The sequence below is a fragment of the Macaca nemestrina genome, chromosome 4 (genome assembly GCF_043159975.1).
Source record: "Macaca nemestrina isolate mMacNem1 chromosome 4, mMacNem.hap1, whole genome shotgun sequence".
Classification (NCBI taxonomy): Eukaryota; Metazoa; Chordata; class Mammalia; order Primates; family Cercopithecidae; genus Macaca; species Macaca nemestrina.
Window position 1 is genome coordinate 117,710,341 of NC_092128.1, and position 15,910 is coordinate 117,726,250.

Genomic DNA, 15,910 nt, shown 5'->3' on the forward strand with positions numbered 1-15,910 from the left:
TGAGAGAAGTATGACAGTGAAGGAGATCTAATGTAACCAACCTCCATCTTGCCTTTAACCTCCTAGCTGCCCTTGGCTATTCCTGGACTTGGACCAAACTAACTTTAGGAGAAAGTAAAGTTTATAGTTTAAATGATAATAGCCCAAAACTAAACCACCTTAGTAAAACCAATGCAAGACCACCACGTTGGGAGGATGAAAGCAGCTTGAATTCTGCCAAGGTATAGACTTAAAAGATTACTCTGGGGATCACAAGATTTGCAACTTCCTCAATTACTCCTAGAGATAACATCACCATTGTAGAACCTAAGTTTGACCTTTTGAGGTGTCTATTCAGGCTTTTGCATTTCTGACAACTGACAGCTCTACCTGACCTGCCAACTGTTCTCTGGCCCCACCCCGAAGCGGACTCAGAGGCAAGAGGGCCATTTTCCCCTATGACTGCACCCCCAAGCACTCAGCAGCACCCATTCCCTAGCCATCCCCTTCTCCCCAAAATATCTTTGAAAAACCCAAGCCTCCAAATTTTCCAGGGGACTGATTTGGGTAGTAATAAAACTCTGTTCTCCTGTTCAGCCAGCTCTGCATGAATTAAACTTTTTCTACTGCAATTCCCCTGTCTTGGCAAATCAGCTCTATCTGGGCATTGAATAACGAACCCACTTGTCGGTTACAGAAGCCTCTCAGTGGCTACCTGAGGAGTCGCATCCTCTAGAGAATGTGGAAAACTACTCCCCTTGTATCTTTAAAGTATCCCTTCAGGCACCTGAGGTACTGTGTCCAAAATGACAGAAATATCAAAAACCAAATAGTGCCATTTTTACAGGGAGTTCAACAGGCACGAGCAGGACAGGAGAGGGCTCTTTCCGCACCCACTAGGAATGCTGGGTAATGGTTCGGCAATTACCACATTGCCTCTCTGAAAGTGATACACTGGCAGCCGGTGCCAGGAGGAGGTCATTTCCTGATGGTTCACGCCCATTGCACTGTTAACTGAACGCAGGCTCCAAGGAAACACAACTTCTCGGGCACACGCATTAACAGACAAAATGGCAGAGTATGACCTTCTCGGGGCACATCACCAGAAAAGGGAAGAAACCCTTAGATAGGATGCGTACAACTTCCTAAACACACTGCATGTGCTCACTTCCCAAGCAAAAGGAGGGCAGTACGCATGCGGGCAGCCCACCCTAAGGGAAGAATCATGGGAAAGGGGCACAAGACGTGGGAAGTGGGCCAGTCTATAAAGTCTAGGACCAAGGTTGAACACCGCACTTGACCTTCATGTGCCCGCTTGAGTCTCTTCTAAGCGTACTTTCCTTTCTTTCCTGTTCTAAAGCCTTTTAAAATAAACTTCCACTCCGGCTCTGAAACTTGCCTGTGTCTCTTTTTCTACCTTATGTCTCTCAGTCAAATTCTTTCTTCCGAGCAGGCAAGAACTGAGGTTGCTGCAGACCCTCACGGATTCACTGCTGGTAACTCTGATACCTTCCACCAGTAACACTATATAGCATTATTTCTAGGACATCCTGATTTCTGCATGCCAAGACATTTGTTTAGTCTGTCTTCCCTTTGCCTCAAAGAGACACCCAAATGTGCATAGACAACATGACTGATGGTCTTAGGTGAGTCCCACTTGGGGCCTCCCAGGGTCACCTTGGCAGGCAACACTCAGAAGAGTTCAGCTCCCGAGAGAAACAACTGGCTTCCTGTCACTTTCCCTATTAACTCAGTGATGGGGCCAAGAAACGTGTGTTGCTGTCTCAACTCTCTCAGAAAGAAAGGAAAGGTGGAAAAGAAAAGAGATGTCAGAAACATTAACAATTTTAATTTCCATGATGCTGATGATAAACCAAAACTATACCAGGATTTTTGGGGGGTAGGAGGAGACAGGGTCTAGCTCTGTCATCCAGGCTGGCATGCAGTGGGGCAATTACAGCTCACTGTAACCTCCAACTCATGGGGTCAAGGGATCCTCCCATCTCAGCTTCCAGAGTAGCTGGGACTACAGGTGTGTGCCATCAAATCCAGCTAATTTTTTTTTTTTTTTTTTTTTTTTTTGGATAGAGATGAGGTCTTCCCGTGTTGCTAAGGTAGGCGTCAAACTCCTGGACTCAGGGATTGTCCTGTCTCAGCCTCCCAAAGAATTGGGATTACAGGCTAGAGTCACTGTGCCGCACCCAGTATTTCTTTTTAACTACTTCTCAAAGAGGAAGGCTTCCAAGTTTAGGTAAGGAAGTTCAGGGGTGCCTCAATAACACAATGGTGGTAATGAGCACCAACAGGAGGCCACACCGGGGTGTCAACAAGCTGCTTCTCATGGTTTGCTGAAGACAAGGAAGGTATAAAAACAGAAAACTTACATGGACACATGTAAGTTTTATGGGTCAGCTCCATGGGCCAACTGCTCCATGGCGTTTTAGTGTAACAAGCAAGGTAACAAAGATTCACCTCCCATCGGAGTTGCTATTGAGACTTCTGAGCTCCCCAGCCACAAATTCCACGCTAATTAATTATTCTCAAGAGTGATTATTACAAGTGTGACTTTAAAATGATTTCTTGAGCTCAGTCCTAAAACAGCCTGCAGAGCACCCATCCCACTCCCCAGGCCATTCAGGACAACAGAGAAGCCTCCCATCATAGAGCCTATTCCCATACAAGCTGTCATCACACGTTCTTCTGGTCTCAAACTTTCCTCCAGATTTATCTTATGCATTCACTCAGTTGTTTATACACTCGATTACCATTTGGTGAGCATCTTTTCATGCAGGCTCTGGTCAAGATAAAAGGAAAAGAGCAAGGAGTAAGGGGCATTTCCCTAATCTCAGGAACAGAGGGATTAACCTTGGAATGTAAAATTAAATCCAGCAAACATTAAAAAATGCAAATACTCTGGCTTCAAATGTGCAATGATGGGAAGGATTCATGAAAACCTTGGGCGTGGGAACATGAGAAGAGCAGGGCACTGTGGCTCACACCCGTAATCCCAGCATTTTGGGAAGCCACAGCAGAAGGAAGATTCAAACTCAGGGGTTCAAGACCAGCCTGGGCAACACAGCCTCCCACCACAACCTGGGAGACATTGTCTCCACAAAAATTTTAAAATTAGCTGGGCGTGGTGACATGCGCCTATAGTCTCAGTTACTCAAGAGGCTGAGGTGGGAGAATTGCTTGAGCCCAGGAGATTGAGGCTGCAGTGAGCCAAGATTGCACCACTGCACTACTGCCTAGGTGACAGAGCAAGACCCTATTTCAAAAAAAGAAAAAAGAAAAAAAAGAAAATGAGGAGATATTTTCCCCCTTTTCCCATATTCTTTTAATGTTATAAAGAAGCTGCTGGTGCCGTAAGAAATAAGAACAAAAAAAAAAAGGAAAGACGCCAGCTGTACTTCCTGTGTGCCAAGCATTCTGCACGGGTTACTCCCTATTTATACCTCATTTTCCATGCAGGAGGTCACATGAATGTCACGATTTTGGAAACTGTTCAACAAAGAAATAACACTTTATGGTTAAAAAAAAAAAAAAAACCCAAGTGACTGTTTAACTAAAATACTTTATAAAATGCTGGGTTTTCTGCACGCAACTTGCATTGCATGTGGGCCTGTTGCTGACCATGGTCCCACACCCTAGCCCATGCACCGGGTTTCAAGAGAAACAGAGCCAGGCCATTGGAAATAGCAAGACCAAAGGAAAAGGTGCCTCTGGTGATGCTTGAAATCCCTTTCTGCCTGTCTACTCCATGTCCGCTGACATAGCCCTCAGTTGCACTGGAGAAAACAGATACAAGGCATCAAAACTTGCATACACAAGGCCGGGTGTGCAACTACCTGTCTCCAAAGAGGAATACCATTTGGTAATAGCCTTGGCAATTCTCCTACAAATTTCCTGCTGTGGGCTTTGAAATATGCCATGGAGCTACCTGGATGGCTCTAGGTGTCACCATCTGTGGAGGAAGTGCACCTGGATGGGGAGCCAGCTGTGGGTCCTTCTCACTGCCTCTCAGCCAGCCCTGCTCAGGCTCTTGACCTCAGCCTGCTGGGGCAGGCAGCAAAAGGAGAAAGTTCTGCACCCCATGGCTATTCCCCATCACTTACTGAGCACTTTCCAGGGGCCATGCCCAGGAGTAGAGAAGGGAGAGATGGGCAGCATGACAGAAAAATACTCCGTGGCCTCAGGGAACTGATCAGCTACAAGAATTGGCCAAATGCAACTGCTAATGTGTTTGTGTAAGTAAAGTTTTACTGGAATGTAGACACATTCTCTGATTTCCATATTGCCCAGAGCTGCTTTCATGTTGGAACAGTTGCGACAAAGATCCTGCAGCCTGCAAAGCCTAAAATATCCACTCTCTAGTCTGTTGCAGAGAGAGTTCACTGACCCCTGGTCTAGCCAACAGAACCAAGTTCCAACATAATAATGGAAATCAAAACTCACTCCCTGCAAGGGAGGAAGATGCCAACTGGAGCAAGTCCTCCCTCTACCTGTCAGTGCAAGCCAGCAGCATAGGGGGCTCTCTCACTACAGACACATAGGATGGCTTGGTCCTTAACCTGTGGGAGAGACAAGCCTCCCCCACCACCCACTTCATAGTCTTCAGCAGGACCCAGGAATCCCATTTAGGTGTTGGGACAGAGGAGATGCCTCTTCTGCTTTCGCATTTTTATATGTAAAATTTCATTCACCTCTTCACTCTGGCTTTGGGGATGTATACATACCGTTTCTGGGAAGGCTGCATTAAAGCTGAAACTTTGTCATCATAAAACTTCTTCATTGCAAACCTGTCAAGGGCCTGGTCAGCACTGGAGGGGAGAGAGAGAGAGAGAGAGAGAGAGAGAGTCAACTCAATGGAGCTCACACCACGTGGGTGTGTGATGGGGGATGTGTCTCATGGCTGTTCAAAGCGACCAGCTCCCACAAGCGGCTTGACCCTTTGCTGCACCTGTGCATACCCAATCCACCTGTCTCTTCTTAGATTTCATTTCCTCTTCAGGAATATACTGTGCTCAAAGTGGGAGCCATAGTGCAGGGTCAGAATTCTCATCTGAAATAACAGCACCTTATCTAAAGGTAGGATACTTAAAAGTGCTGAATACCCAGCTTACAGAAGAACCAACTGAGGCTTCTCAGTAGGCAGGTGGTAGGGCTGGTGTCCAAAACTGTCCCTTGGCCACCCTACCTCCTAAATAAAGATCTTTTTAAGTGGGCTCTGCGAGAGAATACCAGGTAGACTCAAGTCTCAGGACCACGAGGATGCAGGGAGCAACCCAGAGCACAAGAGGGAATGGACTCCCCCATGAAGTCCCAAGAGGCACCCTCGGGACACAAGTGGGCCAGCCTGTGCCCCGCCAGTACGTCACTCCCAGGACTGGGCTTGAGAAGGCCGCAGGGCACTGGGGTTGGAAAAGTGTCTGGGGCCTCGGGGCTGCAGCACTGTTTTTGAAGTGACTGCCATAGAAAGTAACCCTGCTTCCAACAACATATTTGACCATCAATGCTAGCTCCACAATGCTGACAGGTAGTATCCGACAGAAACTTCCAGAAACCTCACAGCAGGGCATTCGTGGGGTTTCCTGATCTGACTTCAGCACAAATCCTGGAATATGAGTGCGGTGTCTTAACAATTCAAACTCACTTGGGCCAAATGCTTCCTTAAAACCCTGATAGGCCAGGTGCAGTGGCTCACGCCTGTAATGCCAGCACTTTGGGAGGCCAAGGGGTGCGGATCACCTGAGGTCAGGAGTTCAAGACCAGCCTGGCCAACAGGGTGAAATCCAGTCTCTACTAAAAATATAAAAATTACCCGAGCATGATGGTGGGTGCTTATAATCCCAGCTACTCCGGAGGCTGAGGCAGGAGAATCACTTGAACCCAGGAGGTGGAAATTGTAGTGAGCAGAGATCGCACCATTGCACTCCAGCCTGGGTGACAGAGTGAGACTCCAGCTCAAAACAACAACAACAACAAAACCTGATAAAGTGCCCCTTTACTTAGAAAAATGTGTCTATGCCCCTCTAGAAAAATGATGTACATAAGCACTGTGGACTTCACAAAAATACAGCTAGAGAGACAGGCAGGAGGAAAAAGAAACATACTCAAAAGTAAGTTGAGTGTGATACGACTTTCACAGAATGCTATAAAATGGACAACTTGCTATGTGCATTTGCTAGCAAGGGACTGTGCTGGTAGGGCAGTCACAAACAGAAGGGCCCACTTTAGCACTGAGTCCATCACATACTGAGCAGGAGAGTGCAGCTCCATAGCCTCCCAGTGACTTTTAAGCGTTCCTTTTTCTGGAATTCCTTGTTTTATTAAATGCTGAGAATACATTTTGACCAATGTTTATTTTCCATAGTAATATTATTGGTAGTAATAATATTAGTACTGGTTGTGTCGTTGTAACTCTATTTTTATGGTGTTGATACAAGAATGTTCTTTTCTGGTGACTTGAAGTTTCTGTTTTCTTCTGTTTGCAGTTTTTGATAAAGACCTCAAATGTGTGCTTGTGCTATCTGGGATTACTCTACTTCTGGAATATAATCTAAGAGGGAACATTGTAGAGATGATCACAGATGTATGTATAAGAATGTGTTCATCATGGCATGCTTTGCAGTAGAAAACAACTGGAAGCAACCTAAATTTTAAAAAAAAAAACAAAAACAAAAAAAAAAAACACTTGGGAGGCCAAGGTAGGTGAATCACGAGGTCAGGAGTTCAAGACCAGCCTGGCCAACATGGTGAAACCACATCTCTACTAAAAATACAAAAAATTAGCTAGGCATAGTGGCGGGCACCTATCATCACAGCTACTCGAGAGGCTGAGGCAGGAGAATCACGTGAACCCGGGAGGTAGAGGTTACAGTGAGCCAAGATCACGCCACTGCACTCTAGCCCCAGCGACAGAGTGAGACTCCGTCTTAAACACACACACACACACACACACACACACACACACACACACAACTGGAAGCAACTTGGATAGGCAAAATCAGCAAATGCTTAAATACATAACATATCCATTGAATAAAGTGCTATGCTGCCACTGAAATGATGTCCGGGAATGATGCGTATAAAATGATATTAATGTAGAAAAGCAAGTCACAAAAAGTATGTAGTATCAGCGCATTTAATTGAAAGGTACTTAATACTATTACTCCTACTAATCACAGCAGCATTAATGACAGCCAATAACCCGAGTACCGATGCTGTTCTAAGTGCTTTTTGTGCAATGATATGGTGAACTGTCACAACATTCTGGGAAGTAGGACTACCATCATTTTCCAGGTATGCTGAGGCTTAGATCATTCAGGTAAATTGCCTGATGCATGCAGTTGAAATACATATTGACTATTAAGAGAAAACAGAGTTTGTAGCAAGAGTGTCAAAGGTGTGCTTTTAGTCCTTAGACATTTACCCTTCTCCAAAAATTCAGGACTATCTACAGTGCAAGGAACTTTGGTTCAGGCAATACGACTTTGCTGGGGATAGAAATGCTTAGGTGTGGCTGGGCGCGGTGGCTCACGCCTGTAATCCCAGCACTTTGGCAGGCCGAGGTGAATGACCACCTGAGGTCAGGAGTTCAAGACCAGCCTGGCCAACATGGTGAAACCCCATCTCTACTAAAAATACAAAAAATTAGCTGCGCATGGTGGGACGCACCCATAATCCCAGCTACTCAGGAGGCTGAGGCAGGAGAATAGCTTGAACCTGGGAGGCGGAGGTTGCAGTGAGCCGAGATTGAGCCAACCTGGGCAATGGAGCAAGACTCTGTCTTAAAAAAAAAAAAAAATGCTGAGGCAGTCTCTGTCCAGAACCAGCCAGGCTATGTTTGGTCACCTACCAAATGTCTTTGGCATCACTGAGGGATGGATGTGCCCAGGAATCTCGATTTTCCTGGCACACACACACACCGATGATTATTCTCACCAAGAGGGTGGCTGATTTTCACTTGGGGGTTGGTTTCCTCCCTGGCAGGCACCAACTCCCCAACTGGTTTCCAGAGAAAACATTCAGAAAGTCAAATTTCACTCCTTGGTGCTAGAAAGGAAAAGGTTTATTGGCTGATATGAATAAGCTTCTATTTCCTCAGAATGGAAAGCTCAGGCTTTACAAAGAGGCCATTGAGAAGACAGGGCAGATGCAAATGCAGACCCCACAAATAACGTTATTTTCTGCACTGCATTTCAGCGTGAGTGAAGATCTGCATTCTGGGAAGGGTCCAGAGTGTACACCACAGCTGCCCAGGGCCAGGAGGATGGGCATAGGACTGAGGTCCTTGTGGCCCTACCATGTTTGTGTCATGCCTGGCTAAGGGGACCCGGGTGGCACCTCCAAAGTCTCCACGATTACAGTTCCATCTCATGGAAACCAGCCGAGATCTGGCTCCCCACTCCTGGGCTGTGAGATCATGAGCAAGCTGCCTGGCTCCTCTGAGCCTCGCTTCCCTCACCCATGCAATGGGAATGACAGTAACTGCTTCATGGGTTAGTTAGGAGAATTCAGGAAGAAAAGGAAAATATTCAGCATACTTCCCAGAGGCCCAGTGCCTGCAAAAGAGGTGGCTGTCACCATCATTATATACAAGGTATGAACTGATTTAGTGAGACCACTCTGTTCTTAATTTTCATAATGGTGACTTTTACCTCTGTTATTCTTTATTAGAGAATTCTCTATTAGAGAATAAGGGACAGTGGGGCCACTTATTTTTTTAATGCCTCCATGGAAGTACTTAGAATCAATCATACAAAGCCACCCAACCTAGAAAATGTCACTTTCACAAGTGTAAACGCTTAACTGGAAGCTGGGTTTCCAGGCACTGACCACCCCAGCACTGGGGGATGGGAAACACAGGTCAGCCGAGCCCTTGGTGCCCAGAACAGCTCCCAAGCAGCCTTCAGTCCCATGCAGGCTCCGCTTTTAGCACCTCAAGACAGCGAGCTGACATCTTCATCCTACCTGGCTGAGACGTTGGTGAAATGCATGTAGGACGATATGACCACTCCTATGCGTCCTTTCCCACCCTGCAGGAGACAAAAACATGAGCTGATTTTCTCTGAAATCCCACAGCAGAGATGTAATTAGAACAGGAAAAGACTCACTAGTGGACAAAATAATAGAGAGCTTGCTTTGGAGGTTAGGCCAGCATCACCCGCAGCCTTCCGGTCTGGGAGAGTCAGTACCCAGGGCAACTGGAGTCTCTGCAACAGGGAACCTGCACGCTGGGTGCAAACAGTAAGAGCGGGTGCTAACTGGAGCAGCCGTAGAAGCCCAGGAGGGCAGATCAACACAGCATCTGCCTGTCATTTCACCCAATTAGGCTGGAAGAAACTGTGCCAGGAGCTGCAGCAATTAGCATGACTTAATTATCCAGGTCAGACAGAAGTGAACGCCTGCCTGCTCACGGGCTGATAATGATCAGGGCTGCACACACAGCTCAGCATGAGTGGAACATAGATTCCAGCTTACTGGCAGCACTGCCAGCACCTGAGCTCCAGCTATAGCCCTGTAGCCCACCCTCATTACACACAGAGGAACCACTGTCCCAGGCAGACGTTCTGAAAAGGACTCACTCCAACCATAACCACAGACACCAACAGCCCAGCCCACAAACCAGCAACACCAGCAGGAGAAGCAGAAACTGGACAGGCCAATCCAGAGCCACAGAGCGCCACCTTCGAGAACATACTCTTACAACCTACAACAGCCGATTGCAAACCACAGCCCAGGAGCTACTTCTGCCCATTACCTACTTTCCCACAACTTATGAGCTGTGAGTCATTTTTACATTTTCAAACCATTGAGGAAAAATTTTGAAAAGATAAGATTCCATGCCATGTGAAAATGTGTTCAGATTTCAGTGTCCACACACAAAGTCTGACTAGAACATGGCCACTCCCATCTGTTTACCTACATCCAGGGCTGCTTCCACCCTCACTGCAGGGGTAGGTTTGAGTATTTGCAGCAAGACCATGGGGCCTGCAAAGTGTAAAATACAATCTGGCTCTTTTAAAAAATATTTGCCAATCCCTGATCTGGAATCACATAAAGCCAAAATGGCAGGGCCTCTAATATGTAGCTCCCTAACTTCTTGAGAAGAAACTACTGATCAAATTCAAGTCACAATTCTGATAAGCCCAGTCATACATGAATGTCACCCAGGAGCATCCTTCTCTCTGTCAGTGAAAGTCAAGAGCATGCCTTATAGATACTCAATGCAGGCACTTGACACACTCTTTGCAGCTGAATCCTGGCACGTGCAGTTATTAATGGTATGGCTACTAGTATGCTTCTTGCATAAAACTATATTTGACAGCAATTCACCTACAAAGAAACAGCACCTCAGCCAAAACAGGCACACATGGTGGCGACATTCACCCCATTATCAATTGCTTTTGTGGCACTATTTATGGATATATAAAGCAAGTGGGTTTTTTTGTTTGTTTTTTTGGTTTTTTTTGTTTTTTTTTGAGACAGAGTTTCACTCTTCTTGCCCAGGCTGGAGTGCAATGGCACCATCTCGGCTCACCGCAACCTTCGCCTCCCGAGTTCAAGCAATTCTCCTGCCTCAGCCACCTGAGTAGCTGGAATTACAGGCATGCATCACCATGCCCAGTTAATTTTTTGTATTTTTAATAGAGACGGGGTGGCTCCACGTTGATTAGGCTGATCTCGAACTCCCGACATCAGGTGATCCGCCCGCCTCGGCCTCCCAAAGTGCTGGGATTACAGGCATGAGCCACCGCGCCCAGCCTTTAGAGCAAATATTAAAAGATCTGAAGGGACAGATAGAAATACCACAACCATAGGGGACTTTAGTACCCCATTTTCAACAATGGACAGATCACCTAGACAGAAAACCAATAAGAAAACAGGGTACTCAACCTGCACTTTAGACCAAATAGACCTTACAGACATATACAGAACATCACATCAGAATGCCCATTCTTCTCAAGTGCACACAGAAAGTTCTCCAGGATAGATGGCACATTAGGCCACAGAACAAACCTTAAAGAATTTAAAAAGAATTCTTAATTTAAGAATTATCCAGTATCTTTTTTTTTTTTAATTTTTATTTTTTGGGGGCATGGAGTCTCACTCTGTCATCCAGGCAGGAGTGCAGTGGCATGATCTCAGCTCACTGCAATCTCTACTGCCTGGGTTCAAGCGATTCTCGTGCCTCAGCTTCCCGAGTAGCAGGGAATACAGGTGCTGACACCACACCCAGCTAATTTTTTTGTATTTTTAGTACAGATGGGGTTTCGTCATGTTGGCCAGGCTGGTCTCGAACTCCTGATCTCAACTGATCTGCCCACCTTGGCCTCCCAAAGTGCTGGGATTATAGGCATGAGCCACCACGCCTGGCCTCAAGTATCATTTCTGACCATAGTGGCATGAAACTAGAAATCAATAACAGGAGGAATCTTGGAAAATTCACAAGTTTATGGAAATTAAACAACATACTCCTAAATAACTATTGGGTTAAAGAAAAAAAATCAAAAGAGAGATTTAGAAATATTTTGAGAAACACAAAAACTGAAACATAACACACGAAAACTTATGGGGTGCAGCAAAAGCAGTTGTAAGAGGAAAGTTTATGGCAATAAATGCCTATGTTAAAAGAGGAAAAAAACTCTCAAATAAAAAAACCTAATGTTAGGCTGGGCGTGGTGGCTCACACCTGTAATTCCAGCATTTTGGAAGGCCAGGGTGGGTGGATCACGAGGTCAGGAGATCAAGACCATCCTGGCCAACATGGTGAAACCCCGCCTCTATTAAAAATACAAAAATTAGCTGGGTGTGGTGGCATGTGCCTGTAATCCCAGCTACTCAGGAGGCTGAGGCAGGAGAATCGCTTGAACCAGGGAATCAGAGGTTGCAGTGAGCCGAGATCACACCACTGCACTACTGCACTCCAGCATGGTGACAGAGCGAGACTCCATCTCAAAAAACAAAACAAAACAAAAAACCTAATGTTGCACCTAAAGGAGCAAAGAACAAACTAAACCCCAAATTAGTAAAGGAAGGATAAAACAAAGATCGGAGCAGAAACAAATAAAGGAGAGACTAGAAAAACAATAGTAAAGATCAAGAAAACTAACAGTTGCGTTTTCTGAAGACTAACAAAATTGACAAACCTTTACCTAGACTAAGATAAAAAGAGAAAACTCAAAATCAGAAATGAAAGAGCAGTCATCGTAACTGATGTCATGTAAGACACCAAGAAACACAAAAATACTATGAACAATTATGCAGCAATAAATTGGATAACCTGTAATAACCTCATAAATTCCTAGACACATACAACCTACCAAGACTGAATCATGAAGAAACAGAAAATCTGAACAAAACAGTAACAAGTAAGGAGACTGAATCAGTAATATAAACTTTCCCATCAAAGAAAAGCCCAGGACCTGGTTACTTAACTGATGAATTCCTTCACTGAAAAAAAGAGAGAACTTTGCTATGGTTTAAATATCAGCCCCTTCCAAAACTCATGTTAAAATTTAATCTCCAATGCGGCAGTATTGAGTGGTAAGGCCTTTAAGAGATGACTGGGTCATGAGGAACCTTGCCTTCATGAATGGGTTAATACATCTGTGGATTAATTAACTAATGGGTTAACGGGTTATCACAGGAGCCCTCGCCATGTGATGCCCCATGCAGCCTCAGGACTCTGCAGAGTCCCCAACAGCAAGAAGGCTCTCACCAGATGCAACCCCTTGAGCTCGGACATCTCAGCCCCTATAAATATTAAGAAATAAATTCCTTTTCTTTACAAATTACCCAGTTTCACGTATTCTGTTATAAGTAACAGAAAACAGACTAATGCAAACTCTGCCAGAAAGCTGAAGAAATGCAAACACTTTCAAACTCATTTTACAAGGCCAGCAGTACCCTGATATGAGGTCTTTCTTAATGCAATAGTAAGTATTTAAGGCTTTGCAGGCTGCAAGGTCTTGTTTCCACTATTGAAATCTACTCCTGCAGTGTGGGCGGAAGCAGATATGGATGTACGTGAACAGATAAGAGGTGGCCATGTTCCACTCAAACTTTACATATGGAACTGAAGTAGAACACCTTCATATAATGTTCATGTAAATACAGCTCTTAGCTCACAGGTTGTAGAAAACACAAAAGGGCATGATAGGTTCATGGGCTGTTATGTTTTAGCACAAGTACCATTCTTTTGGACTTGGAACTATTCTTAGTAAAAATCATAGAATCACTAATTGCACAATTTTCTGTGGGTATTCTTCACCATGGACTGAGAAACAAAAGGTATGGCATGGATGAAATCTCCCAAAAGAACTGCAGGCCATTTCTGGTCAATCAATAACCAGGGTGTGGAGGGGTGAGGAGGAGACTGCACACACCCACACAAACACAAGCCTCTGCATCACACAGCAGAACGGGAAGCACAGCAGGACCGACCCTTACTCTGTTCCTGCCCAGGCTGAGACAGGCCCAGCTATGCTAGAAATTCCTGGCATGTGTGGAAGGAAACGCGCATTCTGCAAAGCAGGCGGATTTCGGCACATGTCAGCGATTTCACCCCCGCAGTGATGATGATGAACTTCTGTTAACATCGACATCAGCAATTTCAAATTAAAAGAGGGCTTATCTCTCAGGGCACAATTTCTAAGCATTTCAAAAATGGTTTACATGGCACCAGAAGAGGGCAAGCGATTAGCAAATCACTTCTGAGAAGTTTCAACATGTTCCCATTAATTCCACTAACAAGAGCTGTCCAGAAAGCCCAAAGTTGCTTAGTGAAAGGATGCATTTTAGAAAGCTCTAGGTGGTCCTCACTGACACCTATATGTTTTAAATAATCTCATCATTTCTTTCAATTTCATTAAAAAATTGAAGTGAACAACAATTAAAATGGAATAAATGGCCAAGGGTGGCACTTTTCAAGTACAGCAACTCCAAGAGTCTTCTGACAATGCAGCTGGCAGCAGGTCTGGGTGCGCCCTAGAACCTGCACTTTCCACAGGTGCTGCTGCTGGGCCCAGGCTCGTAAGTCAGAAATGCTGCTCAGAACAGCTTACTACGTGATCCCAGGCAATGATGATCCATCAATATCAGGCTCACTGTGTCAAAATCACCACACCAAGCCTGAAAAGCATAGGTTGTTTTAATTAACAAGAATTATATTTATTTAAAAGTCTGTCTGTCTCTCTCTCTTTCTCTCTCTTAGTTTGCACCAAAACACAATTTGGGCGGAGAATCCATAATTTAACATAATACTTGAAAAGATCAGGTCATCATAGATAATTTGGTGGTCCTAAAGTGTGTACCTGTCCATTTAGGGGGAAAATATGATCAAGGTAGATGTGAGGAAAGAGACAACACCAGAGAGACGCAAATAACATCTATGTTCCCCTGATGGAAGTTTCCTGCCCATCGAGTGGTCATCAAATGCCTTACAGCTGTAAACATCACCCACAAGCCGGCCTACCTAGTGACTTTGCAGGAAAGATATAATGAGAGTCTAATATAACTCAAAGGGAAGCTTCTTTCAAACTAAATTCCATAATACAATGGATTTCTGTGCAGTTTTTTAGTGTGAAAGAGTCTGGAAGAATAAATCACACACACACACACACACACACTTCTGTCTTGAACTGTCAGCACTTCCTAGATACTTTGATGGTCCTAAGAATGCTTTGTCAAACACACAAAATAGGGAGCTGCCCATTAACGAACAGTTACCCCAGCCCACTGGCTACATCCTTTCCCAGAGAATTCCTCCCTGACTCAAGGTGTGACTGGGATAAGAACTTTACTCTAATAGTACGTTTCCAGCAGGAGGGTTAAGCTTCACACACTTACCCCTCAGTAAGTTTGCTTTCAGTCCAACCCCTTTCAACACCAATCACATTTGAGGAGCAGTACAAAGCAGCTGAGAAAACTGGGAATTAAGACAAAAGATCCCAGAAGGTGGGAGGAGGAAGCATGGAAGGAACCTGAGGCAGCCAGGAGGAGGAGTGCCCGTCAGTTATGCACCCAGGCTGCCAGCACCCACCAAGCCTGCCGGGGCTGACACACAGACAGTCCTGGCCACTCTGTGAAGATGCACAGGCCATGTCTGCACTGCAATGGCTCCACTTGGAAAGGTCGACATGTTTACTGCAAAGGCATCATATCATCATCTAGTCCATCAACTGATTACCGTAACTCAGACGGCATGAAAAGTCTGACACAGTCCATCTGAAAAGGGCATAGCTCTTTTAAAAAGGAGAGCTTTCCATGAAAAATAAAATTCAACAAAAATGAAACAATTTACTCTTATAACCGTGGTCAATTTGGGGTCAACAGTTTCAAATGTCCAGCTACACATTCAGGGACCGTAATCCTATAAATTCTAAAGCCGAACTTGGGGAGGTGTGATAACTCTGTTTCACTCTCTAAGAGCAAGTAGAAAAACCTAAAAACACACCCATAAGGAGCACATGACACCAGCTCAAAGTGGAAATGTGCTCCGATGCAGCACTGTTCTCCATCGCAACTCCAAGGGCTGAAGCCCAGCCAGACCCCCAAATGTGAGAGGTGGGTGCGCTCACCCTGCAGTGAATGACGACCACATGCTGGGGGTCGCTGTTCAGCCAAGACTCCTGCGCCTTGCATATGGTGCACATCTTATCCAGGGGCGGTGCGTGGAGTTCTGGCCAGCCCACATCCATGATCTGCAACAAGAGAGGGGAGCTTCCTCAGTTTCCATTTCCTGAAACCTTCTGAGGCCATCTCACAATGACTTCTTTCATCATCGATGTATTTCATTTGGGAGTAAAGAGCATGCTGGGTGACCCTTTTCTAAAACTCAGTGAGCATGAGGACCCGCACTTCCTTCACTGGGAAGATAAAACAAAGCGTTATACTGCCCATGTGATGCCGCTTCTTCCAGGGGCTC

General features: G+C 45.3%; 1 protein-coding gene across 11 annotated transcripts in view; it reads right to left on the reverse strand.

Annotated features, from left to right (window-relative positions):
- The window catches only part of LOC105492346 (tensin 3), a 308,210-nt gene that overhangs the window by 140,992 nt on the left and 151,308 nt on the right, over positions 1 to 15,910 (reverse strand). For all 11 annotated transcript variants that reach the window (XM_011759351.2, XM_011759360.2, XM_071095157.1 and 8 more), the window contains 3 exons: positions 15,564 to 15,686; positions 8,953 to 9,017; positions 4,716 to 4,799 (listed from right to left, as the gene is read on the reverse strand). In XM_011759351.2, coding sequence (XP_011757653.2) covers positions 4,716 to 4,799; positions 8,953 to 9,017; positions 15,564 to 15,686 — 272 coding nt within the window. The remainder of the gene's footprint in view (positions 1 to 4,715; positions 4,800 to 8,952; positions 9,018 to 15,563; positions 15,687 to 15,910) is intronic.